At 37.1% G+C, this 15342-nt stretch overlaps 1 protein-coding gene across 4 annotated transcripts in view; it reads left to right on the forward strand.

Annotated features, from left to right (window-relative positions):
* Positions 1-15342, forward strand: part of kmt2a (lysine (K)-specific methyltransferase 2A) — a 149968-nt gene that overhangs the window by 95254 nt on the left and 39372 nt on the right. For all 4 annotated transcript variants that reach the window (XM_043676499.2, XM_043676501.2, XM_043676502.2 and 1 more), the window contains exons 20-26: positions 6097-6203; positions 7557-7694; positions 9418-9576; positions 9873-9990; positions 10837-10915; positions 11812-11972; positions 14165-14344. In XM_043676499.2, the coding sequence (XP_043532434.2) occupies positions 6097-6203; positions 7557-7694; positions 9418-9576; positions 9873-9990; positions 10837-10915; positions 11812-11972; positions 14165-14344 (942 nt within the window). The remainder of the gene's footprint in view (positions 1-6096; positions 6204-7556; positions 7695-9417; positions 9577-9872; positions 9991-10836; positions 10916-11811; positions 11973-14164; positions 14345-15342) is intronic.

Raw genomic sequence — 15342 nt, forward strand, 5'->3', positions numbered from 1 at the left:
AGAGAGGGTGGAAAATGAGGGCAAAGGATTAGTCCTGAGAAGCCTATCAACTGTAATGAAATGGGATCCTTAGCTGAGGAAATTTCCATGCTCTGATATGGAAGATGATAAACTTCGTGTGCCTATGAAACATTTCATACCATTGTCATTAGGCTGATATATTATTGTCAAGTTTAAATAGAGTTAGTTTTAAACACCTGGATATAAATATGATTTGAAGATTTAAATTTGCAAACATTATCTTCAAGTTGGTCCCTATAAATAATTTTCAGCAGAATTCAATTCCAGTAGTACATTTACAAATTTTCTGAAGAGAAGTTAGATAATATTCCACAAATGAACCCTTACTGAGTGTATCTGTTGGGATTTGGATGCAGGGATGATGAAGACACAGGTTATTTGAACATTAAAATGAGTGAGGCCCACCATCTGCCACTACCTGTTCTGAAAATTCAGGATCCCTTCCCAATTTTGTTTCAGCCAAGCAAATGTTTGGAAAATATTTTCACAGTAGAAGGTTGAATATTAATTTATTGCTGGTTATAATTTCTTCTTTAAAACAAAATAAAATATTTTCTATTGTAGAATTCCTGTTTCTCTTAAGATTCCCTGCAACTGTTCGTTTTTAAGGTGAAAGTTACATAAGTGCAGGACTGATTCAGACTGTAGTGATCAGGCAAAGTTTTAATGTGCAACAGATGCGAAATAGACTTACCTATCTTGTAATGAGTAGTGAACTTCCCAGTACTTAATGCCTATTTGGATCAGGTGCTTAAAGTCCAGGAAAGTACAAATGTGGCTGGGCTGGCTGAGTGACATTCACAGGCATAGCTTTGATTTGAAGGGTCATAATTCAAGTGTATGCTGCTAGTGCAAATCCCAAAATTGTGGATAACATGCCAGTGATTTTGGTGTATGAGCAACTATTTTGTGCATTTCCCTCTTGTGAGCATGATGTCAATGAATTTTTTCTCAGTATCCTAGAATCCAGGAACAAGTTAAATGATTTGCAGGAAAGGCAGCAGCATGGCTTTCAGTAACCATCACCTGCATGTCCATCTATTCAATCAAAGGCACTGTGCCTTTGATGGAAACCTTCCATTCATTGGCAACGTATGCATTTTAAATGGCAGTAGAGTAGGAATGTTGGCCGTAGACCTTTCTGCCCAAAATTTAATAATAATGATGGCAGAGAGGTGGAAGAGGAAAAGAGGATGGAGCAGGAACAAAGTCAGTCTGCTTATTTAAGTGCCCTTCCTCCTCCTACCTTGCCTCCTTCAGTGGTGCAAGATTCTGGCTGTAAGACTAACGTGTTGGACTATTTGCACTACATGCTAGTCATCCAGTGGCATAATATGGGACTGTATTTTTTTAGTTGAAACTGTAAATGGAGATAAAAGCAGAAATAGCTGGATATACTAATCAGGACTGACAGCATCTGCAGAGAGAGAAATGAGTTAAAATTTCAGTCTGATAAACTTTTGTCAAAATTGTGTATGGAGATTTTTAGATTTGACAAGAGGACTAATTTTTCAACTGTCTGATCCTGAGTGAAGTCTCACTTCTAAGCATAAATGAGAAATCTTATAATAATCCCAAACCTTGCTGTTCATTTATTTAAATGGGCATTAGTTTGTGGGAACAGTATCTGTCATTACCTCTCACGCACTTCCAGTACATTAGATTTCCTACAATATGGAAACAGGCCATTCGGCCCAACAAGTCCACACCGACCCTTGAATAGCAACCCACCCAGACCCATTCCCCTACATTTACCCCTGTCTAATGTACCTAACACTATGGGCAATTTAGCTTGGCCAATTCACCTAACCTGCACATCTTTGGATTGTGGGCGGAAACCGGAGCACTTGGAGGAAACCCACGCAGACAGGGGGAGAATGTGCAAACTCCACACACAGTCGCCCGAGGCAGGAATTGTGTCTGTGTCCCTGGTGATGTGAAGCAGCAGTGCTAACCACTGAGCTACCGTGCCGCTCTTAGATTGGGGGGGAGCATTTACAGTATTCTAGGTGTTGTCTAACTTGTGCCTTATGTAGTTTTAGCAAGGCTTCTTTATTTTTGTACTCCATTTCCTCTGGAATAAAAGCTAACGTTGCTTTGCTTTCCCTGTTACCTGCTGATTGTTTCTAAGATTATGCTGCAATATGTAAAGTTATTCCATTTATCACCTATAGGAAAGGATTCTACAACAGCCAAACCCTCAGGTATAGGCAGACATATACCTGGCACATGTCGTTACGAGGCTGGAAAGAACTTTCATTGATGTTTGTATCAACAGTTGATTTGGACAGTGTTTGTGGATCTGGAACACAGACACTTGTTGCTAGTTAATGTTTGTGAATAATGTGTGAAATTTGATTGAAATTGTAAATCTTCTAAACGTCTGGGCCAGGGAATAACATTTCAATTTTGGATCTCGCAGCTTTAGATCTCAATCACATCATAGTGAAACATTAAAATTTATTCCAAATAAAATTCCAAAATATCTTCCAGTCAAATTTTTCTTCTCCCTCCATTCCCAATAGAAATGTACAAGTTGCATTGCTTGATATGTAAGCTATAGAAAAGTAATAGGATTCTCTTTCCCTTTTCCCCATGAGCACCGAATTTTCCATTTTTGTTCATGGCTTTGTGGTTATTAGCATAGAATTGTATGCGGTTGCTGTGACAGTTGTTCTGAGACAAAAAAACTGCAGATGCTGGAATCCAAGGTAGATAAGCAAGAGGCTGGGAGAACACAGCAAGCCAGAGGCAGCATCAGGGAGGTGGAGAAGTCAATGTTTCAAGTGTAACCCAATTGTTCCAACAAACTAAATGGCAGCATGACATAGAATCTTCACAAAACACCTGGTTCATCATGCTGTTTGTGAAACCTATATAATGAGTCTCAATCACCGTGCTCTGAAGACACCTATCACTTCTAGTTTGAAAGTTATTATTATGAAACTGTTTTCAGCTAAGATATGCATATTCTCATCTCCCATTTTTTAGGAAATTTGCTTGTCCTTTTCTCATTCAAGTAAATCGTCTCTGAACTGACCTTAGTATCCTTCTTAAAGTATACTGTCATAGCATTGAATGCAATTCTTCAGCTGGTACTGAGCTAGTATTTTATCATTTTCCAAACTAACCGTCCATGTTGTTTGTTCCTTGAGCCCACACAAATAGAAACTGACCTGAACCCATACTTGCCTAGGATGACTGGACCTTTTCGACCAGTGTATGTTTTGTGGCCCCACACTGAACTGGATTCAATTTCTGATCCCAGGAGGATCTGTGCAAACACATTGACTGCCTGTTATCTCAGTAACATGTTTTTAGTAATATGTTATTGAAGTCCATAAGAAGTGGAAGGTGACCTGGTCATTCAGTCCATCAAATCTGCTGTGGCCTTTGATGAGGTCATGGCTGATGTTAATAATCCTCAATTACACTTTCCTGCCTTTCCCTCATAACCCTTGATTCTCTTACTGATTAAAAATATGTTTATCTCAGCCTTGAACATATTATCTCACAGCTTTAGGTAAAGAATTCCACAGATTCACTACTGGCTAAGAGAAGAAACTCCTCTTAATCTCTGGGTCTTTACTGTAAAATAATGCCCTTCGTTCCTGGACTTTTCCTCAAGAGAAACAACCACTCCACATCTCTCCTGTCAAATCCCCAAGAATCTTCTATGTTTCATTCTTATAAGTTCCTTTGGATGTTAGACCAAACCTACTCAATCTCTCCTTGTAAGAAAATTTCTTCATACCCGTGATAAACGTAGTGAACCTTCTCTGGATTGTCTTCAATGTAGCCATATCTTTTCTTAGTTAAGGTGGGCAAAAACATTTACAGTATTCTAGGTGTGATCTAACTAATGCCTTATATAGTTTTAGCAGAACTTCTTTACTTTTGTACCCCATTTCCTTTGAAATGAAAACCAACAGTCCATTTGCTTTCCCTATTACTTGCCGAACGTGTATGTTAGCTTTCTGCTCATTTAAATGATATTAGGCTCCTCTATTCTTCTTGCCAAGGTTCATGACCTCACATTTTTCCACATTACATTTGCTAAGTTTTTACTCACTCGCTCAACCTGTCTGCATCCCTCTGCATCATTTGCCTTCCTGCCAGTTTTTGTCATTCACAATCTTGGCAATAGTACATTCACTTGTCTCATCTAAGTCGTTAAGATCTATTGTATATAGTTGTGGCCCAGTGCTGATCTCTTTGGCACTGCACCATTTACAGTTTGCCATCCTGAGTTTGCCCCACTTCCTCCAATGCTCTGCTTCTATTAGTTAGCCGATGTATTCATGCAGATATACTTCCTCCAATACCATAGGCACTTATCTTTTTAAGTAGTTGCCTGTGTGGTTCTTTATCAAACACATTCTGGAAATACAATTCTATTGCATCTACTGGTTCCCCTTCATCTATGATGTTTGTTCCCACTTCAAAATGTTCTAGTCAATTTGTCAGGCATTTTCCCCTTCAGAAGCTGTGATGACCCTGCACGTCGAAATGCTTTGCTCACATTCTTTATAAGAGACTCTTAACATTTTTCTCAATAACAGATGTGAAGGAAACTGGCCAATAGTACCTGTTTATGACCTCCTTTCCTTTTTGAATAAGGGTGTTACGTTGGCAGTTTTCTAGTCCTCCAGAACTTTTACAGAATCTAAGGATTCTTGCAGATTACTATTAGTGCATCTGCTATCTCTGTAGCTACTTCCCTTAATATATTAACGTGTATCCTATCAGGCCCAGAAGACATGTCAGCTTTTAGCCCTGTTAGTTCCCTAATACATTTTCTCTCCTAATAGCTATTGTATTTATTTCCTGTCCCTATTTTACCTTTTGTTTGCTTTGTTTTTTTTAGAATGCTATTTGTATTTTCTACTGTGAAGACTGAGACAAAGTATTTATCCAACTGCTCTACCATTTGCCTGGTTCCCCATTATTATATCCTCAGCCTCATTCTCTAAGGGGCTTGTGTTCACTTTGGCTTTTCTCTTCCTTTCGATTTATTTAAAGAAATTCTTTTTCTTGTTTTGATATTACTTGAAGTTTACTCATGAGGTTTATTTTCTACCTCTTTATTGTTATTTTGTTTTTTAAAAACTTTCCCAATCCTACGGTTTACCATTAATCTTTGCTGTATTGTATGTTTTGCCTTTGATTTGATACAATCCTTAACTTCCTGGCTAAATATGTTTAGCTTATCCTCTTTCTAGAATCATCCTTTCTCATTTGAATATGTCTTTGTTGTGAATTATGAAATACTTTCTTCAATGTTGCCCATTGTACCTCAGTTGCCTTTGCTGTAAACTCCTTTCTGAGCCCACTTCAGCCAAGTCCACCCTTATACCTCTGAAATTAAGTATTACTATTAAGTTTAGCATGATTATTTCTGACTCCGATTTCTCATACACAAACTGAATACTAAATCCTACTATGTTATGGTCGCTATTTCCTAGAGGATCATTTACTTTATGATCGTTTATTAAACTTGCCTCATTACCAGATCTACAGTAGCCTGACCCCTGGTTGAATCACAAGATATTGTTCTAGGAGACAGACTAGACAACACACTCTGATTTCTTCTTCGTGGCTATCTCTGACAATTTGTCTTCCCCCGTTCGGCATGAAGATTGCAGTCATCCATCTTAAATGTACTGCCTTTTTACATGTCCTCAATATTTCTTAATTAATTTCCCTCTCCTACCACATTGCTAATATTAGGGGCCTATAGATTATTACCACTTGTGTCATCTTCCCCTCATTTTTTTTTATCTCCATTGTATATATATCCTGTATCTTTTGTTCAAAGATTATTTCTTGCAATCATACTTCTTCCATCCTGTACTAACAAAATTATCCCACCACCATTTCCTTTCCACTTGTCCTTTTGCAAACTAATTTCTCACTAATTGCTGTCAGAATACTTCAATATTTTGTTCTCTTCAATTAGGACTGTTCAGTACCACATGTAAAACTCAGGACTGTCAGTCAGGAACAGTAGTTATTACTCTTTAGCAGAAGTGTTAATGTAAATAATAGAATAACGTCAATTTGTCTTCTTTGTAGGCTCTGACAGAAGCCGAGAGGATAGTCCTGAACTCGACCCCCCTCCTGATGTGGAAGACAATAGGCAGTGTGTGCTTTGCCTGAAATATGGAGATGACAACAGGAACGTGAGTATCTATTTGTCATTTATCTCCAAGCCGGTCATCAAAGCATATTGGTTGCAAATCTCAAATGTTTTGCTGTTTATTTTTGTATATGTAATGAAAAGCAGCAGTATTCTTTGAAACAAGGTTGAAAAGCTTGTTACTTGATTGACTTAAATGATTTTGGTTTGCCTGCCTTTGTTTTGGGAAGTTAGCTCAAATGAAACATTTTAAAAGTCAGGTCCTTTTATTTGTAGGTCTTACTGGGATAGTCTGTAAATTCTTTCAACAATTATTCAATTCAAAACCAAGAATCATTCATATAAATTCTTCATTTAAAATGTTGTTTAGTTCAAGTTGTGAATTAAAATTGGTTTAACTGGTATACTTGTAGCATTGTACAGTTTTAATATGATTGATTCAATTGTTGCACCTTATAATTGAACCCAGAAATCTTCCAACCCTTTTTGTGCCACATAAGGACCAGGTAATGACCAACACAATCAAGTCCCTACCATTTACATCTTGGGGCTTGCATTCAACTAAAGCTAGCTGGCAGCAAGGGTGGAGACTGGGTACTTTGGAGCATATGACTCACAGCCTGAACCACTAGAACTCCTCCATCATCTACAGGGCTTAGGTCAGGAGTGTGATAGAATATATGATGCTCACATGAATTGATGAATTCACAAACAAACTCAGATTCAGTGCTTTCCCAGGCACAGCACAGAGACAGGCTGTTTATGCTTTCTGATACTGGTAAAAAAAAATAGTAGTTTTATGTGAAATAAAAGCTGCACCATAGCAATTCACTTTCATAATACTTCTCGCTTTTGATTTCCACTACGAATAACACCTCAAGGTTGTCTTCCACCTTGAGTTGGACATATCTTTCTGTACCCACACTGCCATTGATTGATATCTTACTTAACATCCCACTAGGATCATGGTATTGCAGAGCAATGGCCTATTTACCACCATCTTGAGCTAGCAAGGGATGACTAATAAAGGTGATCTTGCCAAAGTTACACACCTTGAGAGGTAGCAAAAAGAACAGTAAAATAGAAGATATTCAGTTTCCATCTCTAATGTAGTTAAGCCAATAAATGCAGGGTATGTTTGCAAACCTTTTATTTCTGTTCTGAACTCTGCACATTGTCTGGACTAAAGAATTCTATGAATAAATTTCAACAATTTATGTTCAGACTCTCTCTGCTGTTTGAAGTAAACAGCAGTTTGTTACATTTTAACTGTAAACAAGAAATCTTCAGTGAACACTGTAGTTGTTAACCATAGACCATTTAGCATAGACTTCATAATAGTGTCAAAGAATCTGTCTTCAAACCCAGGTTTTCATAGAATAATTCGCTCTTTTAGGATGCTGGACGTCTTCTGTACATTGGTCAGAATGAGTGGACACACATAAACTGTGCCTTATGGTCAGCGGAAGTCTTTGAAGATGATGATGGCTCTTTGAAGAACGTGCACATGGCTGTAATCAGAGGCAAGCAACTGGTGAGTTTTAGTGGAGTTCCCAAAGAATGTCCTAAAATAAGCAATAGTGTAATGGACAAAAAGAGGCTTTTATGTTTCTTCAGTTCTGGGGTTCGGAGTATCTGCTGTGATCCTGGAATGAAATACAAAGAATATAAAAATAATCCCTACATCTGATGTGATGCGTAAGTGGCAGTGATCTGAGAATGGAACTGATTCCATTGGTGAGAATATTTTCTATGTTCTCAACCCTTATAATATCTTACATTAAGATTTAAAAATGTAAATGATAATTATTTTTTCATTGGTTTTCCATATGTATCATCTGTGTACTCCAACTTTGATATCACTGTGATATAATGATCTCTATTATGGGAAATATAAAAGGAAACAATCAAAGCAAAAGAAGGCTGTGCACTATAGCTTGTACAATGCAAATATAGATATTTGCTGGGAATGAATTGGGTATTGTATGTAACGTATTTTAAAAGTCATCTGTTAAGTGCTGCTTATTTTAGAAAAAAGTATTGGGGATATGGGACTATCAGAAACAATACAGCTACATTATTGGATTCATGTCCAGAGAGCAGTAAACAGACGATGGATGAAGTAGATGCTTTGGGTTTGGCATGATGAGAGTTTTCTGTTAAATGCTGTGAATGTCAGTACACAGGAATGGATGCATAAGTTTGCTATTGGTACCAAATTGGGGGGTTGGACATTTCAAGTTATAAGTAAAACCATAGAAGTATGTGGACAAATAATCAGAATGGGCAGATGGACAAGAATGCAGAGACCTGAAAGAATCAGTACGTTTCTGGGTAAAGGAACAATGGAAAACATGTATCCGAAGTATATAAAGGAAAACTAGTGGTGCACTTACACGGATGTTTTAAGGTGGAAACACAATTTTAAAACACTGTCAGTGTCGTTCCAGATTTATCCTATTAAAAGGTGACCTACTTTTAGATTTCTAAATTGATTAACCACAACTGAGGATAAGATATTCGCCATTAAAGAAAGGATCCATCGAATATTTCTGAAATGCAAGACCGGCAATTATAGTTTAGCTAAACGTTGCTTTATTCAGTGGAATGTAAGTGGTTAAGGGGAATCTAATTGTGGTGTTCAAAAATACAAAAGAGTAAGTAGTGAAAGATTAGTTCATTCGGTCAGTAGCAAGATGAAATTGATCTAGGATTATCACTGAAATATCAGTAACAACATGTATTTAATATAATTGCTGAATTAAGTGAAAGCTTCAGTGTTGTCAGATTAGAACAGCAGATTCTAGCCTGGAACTCATCCTTATTTCTTGCTTAGATTCAATTCTAGCCAATAAGTACAGTTTTCTAATGAATTTTGGATTCTACCACTAATAATGATAATGACAACATTGTTTATCTAATAAGTTATATTTAGATCATCCAAATTCTGTGTTTGGATTCCATAAAGTAACTCACTCTTGGATGTTAATTATCGTTGATACAGTTTATCCTGATGATTATAGATCTCTGATATTGTTGTTTGTCGAACATAGTAGGCTGCCTTTAACCCCTTGGCAAGTGAGGCAAGAAGTTATAAAACAAGAGCATTGTTGTATGGATGGGATTTGAATTAACCTTTACTGTAAAGGCAAGCTTAATTTATCCACCTTGTTGTATGGTTGTTTCAAAAAGAAAAGCAAATAATGCAATCTGTGTTCAACACTCTATAGGTAATGATTATTTATTCTGTTTATTAGCGTTGCGAGTGTTGTCAGAAGTCTGGAGCTACTGTCGGTTGCTGTCTTACATCTTGTCAAAGCAATTACCATTTCATGTGTGCTCGGGCAAAGAACTGTGTGTTCCTGGATGACAAGAAAGTGTACTGCCAGCGGCACAAAGATCTAGTCAAAGGGGAGGTATGTTGAAGACAGGAGCTCTTTCCCACTGGACATGCACATACAGAAAATCATTGGTCCAAATTAGGGCAGAATTAAGCTCTCAGTAAATAGTTGATTAAAGTGTGAAACGTTTGTTTTTTTTTCATAGAAGGAAACCACTTTGTTACATTAGTTTTCCACTGGCAAAGCTCAATTGATCGTGGACAACTTGTGATACAAGATTCTTTATCAATTTTATTAAACAGAGAAGCAGACACTGAGTGGTTTGTATGCTGTTGACTATTTCTGTTGAACCATACAACATTTCTTTACAGACTGTTGCCGATGATGGGTTTGCAGTTTCACGTAGGGTTTATGTTGACTTTGAGGACATAACTTTAAGAAGGAAGTTTCTGACAGGCCTTGAGCCAGAGAGTATCCACATGATGATTGGTGAGTGTAACAACTTTAATTTGTATAGCATCTTTCAAAGAGTGTGATTATCAACCAAAATTTGAAATTATGCTACATGAAGAGATATTAAAACAGGTCAGCAAAAATCTGGTTAAGCAGGTAGGCTTTTAGGTACAAACATTTATGGTGTACATAAAGTCTTAATTATTCTCCTTGGATGTGCAGATTGAAAGATGAGCTTCTTGTGATAATCATAGCTTCTTAGTTAAATAGCAGTGAAAAAAATTCTCTTGTATTTAAAAATTTGAGCTTGAGAATGAAATTTGCTTACCATTGTTGAGTGTCTGGTCATCCACTGTAAGAATTTGCTAGTATAAGACAATTTGTGTCATTGGGCAGTTTGAATTAACTGATGCATATTAACACTGTAATGGTATGTTTCCATATCCATCTGAATTTGCAGGAGAGTTGAAAAACAGATATGTACCAAATGGAGTCTGTATTATTTTTATTTAGCTTGGAATATTGGTACCATAGACTCTCCCTCCATTCACGTTCAGCCAGACCAGATATATTGGTCCGACGTTGAATTTTAATTTTATTTACATTCGATCTGGATCAAGAAATTACAATGCACAGGAAATTCACTTACTGCGCATAGTATGATGAGGGTCAAAAGACAGATAATCATTAATCTTTATGGTATTCTGTACAATGTGTTTTGATCCTCCTGAATGGCCTGTTTCTATGCTGTACATTCTATGTAGTCACTATTTGGGAATTTCATGTATTTGTGTGTGCTTAGTTGTCCATGTTTTTAACTGAGATGTTTCTTCATGAAGGCAGTTTTTACAAAGTATAATTTTGTTTCATCTCTTAATCCAGGCTCTATGACAATAGACTGTTTGGGAATACTCAATGATCTCTCTGACTGTGAAGCCAAGTTGTTTCCAATCGGCTATCAGTAAGTTTTCATTGTATTGCTATGAAATAGGGTGTGAGCGACAGAACATATAGAATAGGATGGAATCGTTGATAATCCAATTCCTGATTTCAAGATCAGTTAATGATTATGATTCATAACAAAAACTAGATGTTCACGAATTTGCGTTTGATGTGCAAATGGTTCACCGTTTTCTGCGGCTTTTTGTGTCAGATTTTTCTCATTATCTAATCCCAACATCTCAACGAGATGTAACATTTGATTTGAGATTGGTTATTGTAAGTTTCAATTAGTGAGACATAAAATTGTTGTGTTACTCTTTTTGTACAGGGAAAGTTCAATGGGTGGTATTACACTCTGGGTGGAGAATATTTCCAGAATTGTTTAATGCCTCATTTGGTCAAATACAGCCCTGATGTTCCAGGTGTTCAGTCTTGCCTCCCCTCTTGAGTTTAGCTGTTTGGACCAAAACTGTAATGAGGTTAGCAGTTACGTGGCAGAACCCAAATTGAGCATCAGTGAGCAGGTGGTTACTGTCTAAATGCCGTTTGACAACATTGTCAAAAATATCTATCATGTCGTTGATGATAAGAGAGGAAATTGATGGGATGGTAACGGGATGGTCAGCGGCTGGATTGGATTTATCTTGGTCTTGTGTACACTGGTCTTATTTTAACTTGAATTAAGCAATTTTGAATTATGAGATGTAGAAGCCAGACTCAGTGTAGTCAGTTAACCCACTACTTCATAGCTTGCTTAATCTCCGGCTCTTTTCAACCTATCTGGTAGCCTTCAGGATAGGCTTTCACCTGTCAACTCAATTTCTCAATTAAATAATACATTTAATTAAAATTCAAAACTTTCATTTGGTGATTGGGTATTTCTGCTAAGTGTCTTTGTGTTACATAAATTTATAGGTGCTCAAGGGTATACTGGAGCACAACTGATGCTAGGAAACGATGTGTGTACACATGCAAGATCCTGGAGCATCGACCACCTCCAGTGGAAGCAGAAGAAAACAGCACTTTAGAACATAGTGAAAACAGAACCATCGCACATAGTCCGAGCAGTCCAGCAGGTATGTGGACAGGTTACGTTGCAGGGCATTGTCCCTAAAGCATTCCCCTGTATTTTTATTAAAAAGTAAGTTGCTAGTTAAGCCCTGCCGTTGGACCAGATGCGTAATCTGATTTACAAAATGCTTAATTGTTGGAAATACTAGTCTTTTGGATACATTTTTAAACTCAGACACTTCCAGCTGACTATAAGTTTAAAACTTGCTGTTCTAACACCATGAGCATTTGATGATGGCTGTCATTGCTTGCTGTTTGTCCACCACCAACTTCATAACTCTTTCTGCTATGATAGACTGGGTGTTAGTACTCACTTCTTAATTTAGCTCTGGCTGTTCTATCTGATGAAACTGTAGTTATTAATCCAGTGGATATGAAAATGGCACCACCTCAAAATTTTTTTTGTAAGCTTAAATTTAGCATTGTAGATTGAAGTAAAAGCTTGGATTTGCTTGTTCCATTTCACATAATGGAGAAGGAAGATCTCCGTGTTCTTTGCTAATTGTAGGAAAAGCTCAGTAAGCAAATTGCACAATACTACTAATGCTAGTAACCTTCCAAACCCACATACTATAGATTGAGATCATGGATTACTATCTTGTGCAGCAGCAGACTGAAATATTTAACATCTGTGTTTTTTTGATCTAGCTGTAGAAATACTGAGGAGAGAGAAAGAGAGCGAATCCAACATTGGTAATTTAACATTAATTTGGAGTTATTCTTTTTTGTCAGATGGAGCAGTTGCTGAACAAATTACATGTCTGATTCATCAGAGGTGATGGTTAGCAGAAGAGGATCAAGACTGGAATTTAAGCTGTTTTATATTATAGTACAGGGCTCTTTTCAGGTTCTTTTTGTCTGCTAGTCTAGTGAGGGTGTTAATCAGTTTGAGGAGAAAGTGAGGACTGCAGATGCTGGAGATCAGAGCTGAAAATGTGTTGCTGGAAAAGCGCAGCAGGTCAGGCAGCATCCAGGGAACAGGAGAATCGACGTTTCGGGCATAAGCCCTTCTTCTTCAGAAGAAGGCCTCCTGAAGAAGGGCTTATGCCTGAAACGTCGATTCTCCTGTTCCCTGGATGCTGCCTGACCTGCTGCGCTTTTCCAGCAACACATTTTCAGCTGTTAATCAGTTTGAGAGAGGTAATTGAGATTTTAAGTAAGTCCCTTAATTCTTTTGTTAAAAAGGCAAGAGAAGGAACAAGGTCCAAATAAAACAAACAAAAGAGCATAGTTTTAACAATATTTTGAGAATCTGAACAAATTTTTGGAAAGAATGAATTTTTGAAAATAAATCTTTTTGCTGCCTGTTGATTCTTTGCTATCCCTGAAATATAGTGATTTCATTATATTCACCTTAATGGTTATCACTTAAGGAAAATACCCCTGTGTATGGACTTGGTTTATGCTTGTTGAAATTCTCTGCTACTTCAAGCTTGCCTCTGCCTATGGCAGACTGATGTTTTGTGGCACGTGGAAGGCGTGAATATAGGAATTAGTATTTTCTTTCAGGGTGCATCAGCATGGGACACAATAAAAACGTGCAACTTGTCATAAGAAGTGCGACCATTGTTGATGCCTCATATACCGAGTTATAAAGACTTTTATTGGAGATGTCCTTGTTATTATTTTGGCTGTAAAAAACTGAGGTGATGAGGATATTCAAAGTAATTCAACACTTTCTGTCCTCTGATACAAAATTCGCACTGTTTGGCTACTCTCAATGTATTCACCTTGGTTTTGCATGGAGTCACCAATTCTCATTTTGAACATGGAGGTTAATAGCTAGTCAAACATGGAAATCCATAGAATGAATGCATATTACCAGCTGGTTATTTCAAATTTGCAGCCTGAACCAACTGGTACTGTTAGATTTGCATAGATTGATTTTGTCATTAATTCCCTGCAACTCCCACTGTTTATGTCCGGGGTGCAGCTGATCAAGGGAGCACTGCAACTTTGCAGTTGACTGTGTCTAGTATGGCTAAAGTTATAATCAGGTAATTACAAACTTTTATGCTTTCCTTAATACCCAAGTACACCTTTCATCCATCAAACAGTACATTAAAAAAACTACATGTCATTGGATAGATTTTTTTGAAGAGATGGAACAGGCACAATGGCCTTTTATGTTGCATTATTCTACAGGACTATGTCCTATTGAGGAATCTAGGTGATTGATTTGGCTTTACTTTGACAGAAATTGACATGGCGGAGAGTCACAATACAAATATGTCTGAAATACCAGACCACCACCCACCTTCCCTCACACCTGGACCAATACCTCCTCGATTACAGCCAGGCAGCAGGATTCAGACATCCAGTTTTTCTCCAACACGACGATCCCCAAGTACTGGATCAAGACCCCTTCCATCACCAGGTAATTGAGTTTACAAAGTGTTGACTTTGAATAGTGTCAATTTTGGTAATTACCATTAGTTTAAATCAAACTATAAAGGAGGGCAATAAAGTGATAAATATTTGAGATCACAAATATTTTTAAGACCATGAAATAATGAAGAGGAATAATAATTGCTCACATGTAACAAGGTTGTCTGAAATCTCTTTATCCCTATTTTAACAGATGATCATCCTATTTACTATAAACCAGCTAACACTTATAGCAGAAGAAGAATTTCATGCAAGCATGTTGAGCATTTGTTGATACCCCTCATATTATAATTATAGACCATTTTTTATTTTGCTGATATCTATACAGAGGATGTACAAGAATCAGATCATAGGTTCATTTGAAGAGAATTGTGCACATTTCAAACTTTTATATGACGTCTGTTTTGGGAATTTAAATTATTGTAATTCGCATTTGAATTTCTCTCTGTATTCTGTATCATTTTATGATTCCTACAGGAATTTTCATGTCTGTTAAAGAGGTAAATCAGAATCTTTATTTTCAGTGCAAATGTAGGTTTTAGATGGTATTACGATATACTGTTTGGCTTGGGTTTAAAACAAGTCAAGTTGATGGGACAGAATTGTTTCTTTTCTGGTATCTGTTAAAAATCTACTTGAAATTAACATATGGGATTTCAACCTATTTCAAATGATTATAAACCTGTGACATCTTGGCATGAAAGTGGAATGTTACTCAGAGGCTACGTTTTTATGTTCATGGGATTGGGCATTGTTGGCTAGGCCAACATTTATTGCAGGTCCCTAATTGCCAGTTAAGAGTCACCACATTATTGTGGCTCTGGAGTTGTATCTGGCCAGACCAAATAAAGATGGCAGAATTCTTTCTCAAAGAAGGGTTTTTACAACAGTTTACCATGGTTACATGGTTGGCTAGGTTTAATTCCAGATTTTCATCCCATCATTCTGCCATGGATATAGAATCCCTACAGTGTGGAAGTAGGCGAT

Source organism: Chiloscyllium plagiosum, unplaced genomic scaffold, assembly GCF_037043375.1.
Source record: "Chiloscyllium plagiosum isolate Xiang-an unplaced genomic scaffold, Cpla_swu_hap1 HiC_scaffold_29, whole genome shotgun sequence".
In the NCBI taxonomy this organism is placed as follows: Eukaryota; Metazoa; Chordata; class Chondrichthyes; order Orectolobiformes; family Hemiscylliidae; genus Chiloscyllium; species Chiloscyllium plagiosum.